Source organism: Sorex fumeus, unplaced genomic scaffold (assembly GCF_029834395.1).
Source record: "Sorex fumeus unplaced genomic scaffold, SorFum_2.1 ptg000130l, whole genome shotgun sequence".
NCBI lineage: Eukaryota > Metazoa > Chordata > Mammalia > Eulipotyphla > Soricidae > Sorex > Sorex fumeus.
Genome location: NW_026606187.1, coordinates 5,799,025 through 5,806,404, shown reverse-complemented (window position 1 = coordinate 5,806,404; position 7,380 = coordinate 5,799,025). Strand labels below are relative to the sequence as shown.

Sequence of the window (7,380 nt, the reverse complement as noted above, 5' to 3'; positions counted from 1 at the left end):
AGTAGCTGTTTCCACCGCAAAATCTGGCACCAAGAACCTCTTTTCCCTTTTCGCCACCCCTACCTTGCCTCTCACACGTGCGGTCTTGGCACTCCTCACAGTTCCTACCCACCCCTTGCCGCCCTCCTTGCCTGCCCCACCCAGGACATCCTCAGAGCCAATCCAATCTTGCACGAGGGTTACCGAGTGAATGGAACTTCCTGACCAGACCTGGATGACAGAAGAGAGCCCAGCGTTAAGGACACGAGAGAGCCATATTTATTTCACATGGACAAGCATGATTCTACCGCATGCTCAGCATGAAAGCTCGCGTAAGGAAAGTACCCGTAACAGCAGTTATGTGCTTCAGTTCGGAGGGAGCGGGGAGGGTCACAAAGTGATTTTTTTCTTTCCAGGACAGTTACCCCTCAAGCAGAGTTGAGACCACAGCTCGGAAACCTCTGTCTGGTCTCTTTCCTCCTCAAAGGGTCTGTTTGTAGGAGCGGCTCGGTGGGGTGGAGGGGATGCTCTCAGCTCTTGAAATTCTCCAGGAGCCAACGGATGCTTCCCGCTAAGGTTGGAAGGCAAGGACGGAGCCCACCCCAGCACCCAGAGGGGCTCAGAGGGTTAAGCTCAAAGGGGAGGTACATGCCACTTGGAATGAACAAGCCCACTCTGGAGGTGGACAGCGACAGGGGCAGACTGCTGCGCTGGCAACGGCACTGTTACGGCTTGTGCTGTCTGTCACCGTCATCACCATCGGGACACCTGTTCTGACAGCAATTTCCCGATGCCTCCGACAGGGCCCATGGGAGACAATTTGGAAGGAACTGAAGGGATGTGCCAGAAACAGATTTGCTTGCTGGGAGAGACTGGGGAGGGCTGGTGGCAGGGCATCCCTTGGCCTTTGCTGGACTTCCCTGGGGCCAGGATGATGGTACCCAAGATGTGGGGGGAAAGGACTGGGTTTGCTAGGGAGGGGGAAAGAAGACCACAGGCTCTAAGGACAAACCCCAGGTAGAGGCAGGCGGAAGGGCTCTGCCCTTCCAGGGGCTCACTCCCACCGGAAGTCCTGCCCCACCGTCTCGTAAAATTTAATATTATAAGGTCTATAAAATTCCCGCAGCTGGTCTATCACTTCTGGGTCGATCTGTACATGAGTTCTGCCTTTGGATTTGCCCAGACACCGCGGCAGGAGGCTGGACTCTGGCTTTTTCAAGCACGGGAACCCTTTGGTCTTGTTGAAGTAGAAGTGTTTGTCCGTGATGAACCTTTTGATGCCCAGGAAGTCCTGAACCCGCCCCATCTCACCGGCCGGGTCGGTGATGAGCCGCTCGCCGCTGACGAAGTGGATCTGGGCCAGGGGGAAGTACTGCAGCCAGCTCTCCAGGTGCAGCACGTACATGCCGATGCGGATGGCGTTCCACGACACGTCCACCAGGCCCAGCGTGCGGTTGCGGAAGGACAGGCCCTCGAAGGTGGGGATGTCGGGCTTCTTGGAGAGCGTCTGGGTGTAGTCGGAGATCGCGCGGGTCACTGGGTTCCGCACCACCACAATCAGCTTGGTGTCCCGGGACATGTTAAAGATGCGACGAGGGGCCTCTTGCGTGACAAAGTAGCTGGGCGTCTTCTCCAGGGTGATCTGGCTCTCGAGGGTCCGTGGCATCAGGCTTCTGTGGGCAGAAGTGACACATGGTGAGACAGGGGCCCCCTGGGGTCGGTCTCCCTACATCCGGCTTCCCTGGGAGCACCTGAATCTCCTTCGCTCCCAGCTATTAGGAATCTGCCCTCAGAGCTAGTCTTTCAGCAAGTCTGATGTTTAAAAGACTAGAATGCTTTCTCTAATCACTCTATGGCCAATGAAATTTTCAGTGAGAAGCCCACTTTAATGCCTCTTGCTTAAAAAGAAAAAATCTTCCAACTAATGGGCTTGCTTTAAGGTGGGAAATAATCTAAATGTCTGTCAGGTTACTCGCATTCTGAACTAGCGATGAACAGAGTGAGACAGATCTGTGTGTACTGATACAGCATGATTGCCAAGATGGAATAAAAGCAGTAAGATACAGCTTGTTCATCTCAAAAAGGGAGACTCAGGGAACCCATAAAAGACGTTGCTTCTGGGGATGGAACTTGAGATGAAGAGGTCAGGGATAAATGAGAATTACTTTTTATTATATAACTTTTTATGAGCCGTGAAAAATTTTAATGCATTTGTTACATTTTCAAAAAAAATACAAAGGAAGCCACGAAGTATTGTTCTGGCAGAAGATACTTGTCCAAATACATTAAGAAAACCTTTTTTTTTCTTTGGTGGGGGAATGGGATGGGAAAGACTGTTTTTTAGGAAGACTAAGTGTTTTAGAAATGAGTTCTGTGCTTTTTCTTGTTGCTGAAACATAACTGAAGCACAGCTTTGGTACAAATCTGAAGACGCTCAGAATTCTAGGCACCCTGGACCTCAGTGTGAAGGTACGGAATGCATGTCTGACTTGCTTCTTTTAAAACACTTGCCAATTATTTATGACAAGCAATGTAGAATAAATGATTGAGAGCCTGAAATGGGAGCAGGCTCAAGAGCAGTTGGGAAAATTGGAAATAACGGTGGTGGGAATGTGCAATGGTGGTGGCATTGGTGTGGGAATATTGAATGTATATAACTAAATTAATGACTTAATAAAGCTATTAAAATAATTGTTTTTGAGCCACACCCAGTGGTGCTAAGAGTTTATTTCTGGCAGGGCTTGGGTCCATATTGGGTATTGGGAATTAAATCTGCATCAGCTGAATGCAAGGCAAATGGTACCCACTCTACTTTCACTCTGAGCCCAGTCTTGACCTGCTTCTTAACTTCTAGATTCTTTTGGAGTTTTCAGGAAATGCTGGTGGGAAATTCTAAAGTCTGCTTTCCAGATGTGTCTGTCCAATCTGGATGGACAGTAACACACTGATTCACTACTTCTTTCTGGAGTATCAGGTTTCACCTTTCACTGAGTTTTCTTAATCCTGGTTGCACATTTAGACCCAGGAATTTTTTTAAAAAATCACGGACATCTGGGTCCCACCTCAATTCAATTGATGGGAAAATTGTTGGGAGTGGGTACATCTACAAAGCTCCTCCGAGTTGCACAGTGGAGACTGAGTCAAGAATCCCCAATGGTTCATTTTTTCCCCACTCCTCGCCCCCTGGTGTACCAATTCCCAAAGCAATATTGCTCGCATTCCTCTGGGATATACACTCCCAGTTCCAGTCTTCATCTTCCCAGTTCCTAAAAGCATCTCCCCTCCCCCCGCCACCCCCAAGCAACCTGGCTCCATCATTCCTCGACCAACTGTTTCCTTTTTCTCTTCTTCTTCTCCCTTTTTTTGGCTTTTGGGGTCAAACCCAGTGATGCTCAGAGGTTACTCCTGGCTCTGAACTCAGGAATTACTCCTGGCAGTGCTTGGGAAACCATATGGGATGCCAGGGATCGAAACTGGGTTGGCCATGTGCAAAGCAAACGCCCTACCCACTGTACTATCGCTCCAGCCCCTTTTATCTCTTCTTGCAACTCATTCTCATGGCCATCTCTTGGGATTGTCAACAGGTATTGTTCTAATTCTGGAAGGGTCACTCTGAAATTCCACTTTAGGATTATGTGGGGTAGAATGAGGATCCTCACAAAATACATCCACCCCAAACCTATGGATGCCCCCTCATTGGAGAGGGGGGAGGAGGGTCTTTACATATATAAATCAGTTAAGAATCTTGAGATGACAACGTCTTTGATTGGGCCCAATAAGAATATTCTTAGAAGAGAAGAAGAGATGCACTGAAAGTGATGTAGAGATGAAAGCAGAGCAAGGAACCTTGTGCCTCCCAGTCAAGAAATTCCCAGGATCATTGGCAGCCACTGGAAATTAGAAGAGACATAAGGAATGGATTCTGCCTCAGCAGTCTCCTGAAGGAGCAAGCCTGGGTGACAATTTGGTTTTCAACATCCAGACTCCCAAACTGTGAGTGAATACATTTCTGTTTTCATGTGGTTAATTTTCAGTTTTGTTTATTTCTGGTTTTGTTTGTTTCATTTTTGTGGTGTGTGTGAGTGTGTGTGTGTGTCTGGTTGTGTTGTTCAGGGGCTATTCCTAGATGTCACCCTGGCGGTGATCAAGGGGGCATATGTGTGCTGGGGATAGAACCCTGGTTGGTAGCATGGAAGGCAAGTGCCTTGCCCACCATACTATCTCTCCAGCTCCATTTCAGTGGTTTTAAGTCATTCTGCGGTGATTTGTTATGTCAGGCAGAGGGACTGAATACAGAATACAACTTTATTTCTGTTCACCTTAACTATAGTCTCACACTCATTATATCTGAACTTTAAATTCATCTGTGATCCCGCTGACTTTCCTTTCTTCTATACTTTCTTGGGACCCAATGAACTGTCATTTCAATCACATCATAATCACCATCAATTTTCTTGTACTACTTGATCTTGCAGACTCTAATAATGCCTCCTTCCAACCTTTTATCATTCCTGAATCTGTCTCTGGGTTGCCAAACAGCAGTAGAGAAAATTATTGACCCTGACAATGGATCCTTTATATATTTATTAATTCAAGATCCAACTGCACCCTAAGTGCTGCTCAATAATTTTTTATACATGTCTTTATAGGCCTCCAGCAGTCCTTTCTACTTTGTTTTCTTGTACCGTGTTCTACTTTCTCACCATAAGCTCTACCCAGCCTCTCTCACTCCACTAAAAATACAACTAGTGCCCCACTAACTATACCTCGGCTTCCCCACCTTCTTGCCTCCCACTTGTTTGCTGCATCCCTCTTGGTCTCAGAAGACAGGATGAATCAGGGCTCATCTGAGCACTCAGTTCCCATTCCTGAACAATTCTCTCCAAACCAGACCATATTCCCTTTGAAAGTGCATAGTCACCACACAACTGATACACTGATATGACCGATATTTCACTTCCAGGCCCATGGTCGATAATAGTTGCTTGCAAGTTTTAATGATACTTATGAATATTGAGTAGGTCATTAGTTTCTCTAATGGGGTAATTGCAGACATTCTGAAATGGGCTTGAATCCTTTGGATTTCTCAAAAACAGGACTCTATGGTCTTATGACTTAGGCATATATTGTAACTGGGTGTTCGCCTGAATGGCAGGAGTAGATGAAACAACAAATGTGTGACAATGCACTGAACCTATGCCAAGGACTTCCCAAAACTCCCTGGGGGTTCTTGATATAAAGACTCTCCATAAAAAATTATTTACCTGGGGGGGCTGGTATGGTAATACAGGGTGCTTGCCTTGTACATGGCAGACCTGGGTTTGGTCCCTGGTACACCATCACTGTATCACTGTCATCTTGTTGTTCATCAATTTACCCGAGCGGGCACCAGTAACGTCTCCATTTGTCCCAGCCCTGAGATTTTAGCAGTCTCTCCTTACTTGTCTTTTCCAATGCTGGTGTATTGGAAGCTCTTTCAGGGTCAGGGGAATGAGACCCATTATTGTTACTGTTTTTGGCATATCGAATATGCCACGGGTAGCTTGCTAGTATCTGCCGTGCAGGTGGGATACTCTTGGTAGCTTGCTGGGCTCTCCTAGAGGCATATATATATATGCTGTGAAAGCAGCGCGTGGTCCAGGAATATGTTCACTCATATGTGAGGCTTGGCCTGAACATGTGGAAAGCGACCTGGAGCATGGTGGTGGTTGGGTAGTGGAGGTCGGCTGCTGGCCCTGAGTCCCTTGGGGTGGGGAGGGCTCTCACCCGCCCCCCTCTGGGGCACCCCGAATGAAAACAGCCTGGTGTGGAGTCTGGTGGCATATTATGGGGGCCCCATTTTATGCTCCCTCCAGGGAGAAGCAGCTGTGAATTCACCCCATATGGCCCCTTAAACCCACCTGGAGTGACCCCAGAGTTCAAAGTCAGAAATAAGCCCTGAAGAATAAATGCAACCCCCAAGTGTAATCAAAAATTCTAAAAATAAATACTTTTTTGACCTTAGAAGCCATAAAAAAATTTTAGCAATATTCTTTAACAAGCTATAGCACCCCTAAGACAGGAACTGAGGATGGAGCATCTACCAGGCCTATTTTACTACGGAGCTATGAGCCAGAAACAGCAATAAACATATATTTCTGTTAGTGTTGTAGAAAATTCTGACCAGTCCAAAGGCCTTTAGATAATCCATCCATTCATCCATCCATCCATCCATCCATTTATCCATCCATCCACCAACCCACCCACCCACCCACCCACCAATGCATGCATTCATCCATCGATGCATCCATACATCCATCCATCTATCCATTCATCCATCTATCCCCTGACTGTGTATGCATGTGAAATTTCACCCATCTATTTGATAACTGGCATAATGGCTGCAAAACAAAATTAAAGTTACTGTGGAAGCAGAGACTAGCCCACATCCAAAAGAACAAAAGCAACTGGTGTTGGCACAGATGTGGCGAGAAAGGGACCCTCCTTCATTGCTGGTGGGAATGCCGAATGGTTCAGCCCTTTTGGAAAACAGTATGGACAATTCTCAAAAAACTAGAAATTGAGCTCCCACTTGACCCAGCAATACCACTCCTAGGAATATATCCCAGAGAGGCAAAAGAGTATAGTCAAAATGACATTGCAGCACTGTTTACAATAGCTAGAATCTGGAAAAAACCTGAGTGCTTGAGAACAGATGACTGGTTAAAGAAACTTTGGTACATCTACACAGTGGAGTACTATGTAGCTGTTAGAAAAGATGAAGTCATGAAATTTACATACAAGTGGTACTATATGGAAAGTATCATGCTAAGAGAAATGAGTCAGAAAGAGAGGGACAGACATAGAAAGATTGCATTCGTCTGGGGAATATAAAGTAACAAAATAGGAGACTAACACCCAAGAATAGCCGAGATAAGTACTACTAGCCGAGATAAGTATTACTCCATGGCTTGGAGGCCAGCTGCACACTCTAGGGGTAAAGGCAGCTCAGATAGAGAAGGGAGCACCAAATAAAGGATGCTGGGAGGATCCGCCCAGGATGGGAGATGCATACTGAAAGTAGACTATAGACCAAATATGATTGTCACTCAATGCCTCTTTTGCAAACAACAGCACCCAAAAGGAGAAAGAAAACAAAAGAAAAAAGGACAGAAGCAGGGTGGGATGGGGTGATGGGAGGGTGGGAGGGATACTGGGATCATTGGTGGTGGAGAATGGGCACTGGTGGAGGGATGGGTACTCGATGATTGTATAACTGAAACCCAAGCACAAAAATTTGTAATTCTACAACTGTACCCCATGGTGTTTCACTAATAAAAATTAAAATAAATAAATAAATAAAAGTAAGTTACTGTGGAAGATACAAACCCCAAACGATAAAGAACACCACAGATATATCAT

General features: G+C 46.2%; 1 protein-coding gene across 1 annotated transcript in view; it reads right to left on the bottom strand.

Annotated features, from left to right (window-relative positions):
* Positions 1-235: 235 nt before the first annotated feature.
* Positions 236-7,380, bottom strand: part of HS3ST2 (heparan sulfate-glucosamine 3-sulfotransferase 2) — a 123,361-nt gene continuing 116,216 nt past the window's right edge. The window contains exon 2 of the mRNA XM_056138774.1: positions 236-1,652. Within this exon, the coding sequence (XP_055994749.1) occupies positions 1,034-1,652 (619 nt within the window). The 3' untranslated portion in view covers positions 236-1,033. The remainder of the gene's footprint in view (positions 1,653-7,380) is intronic.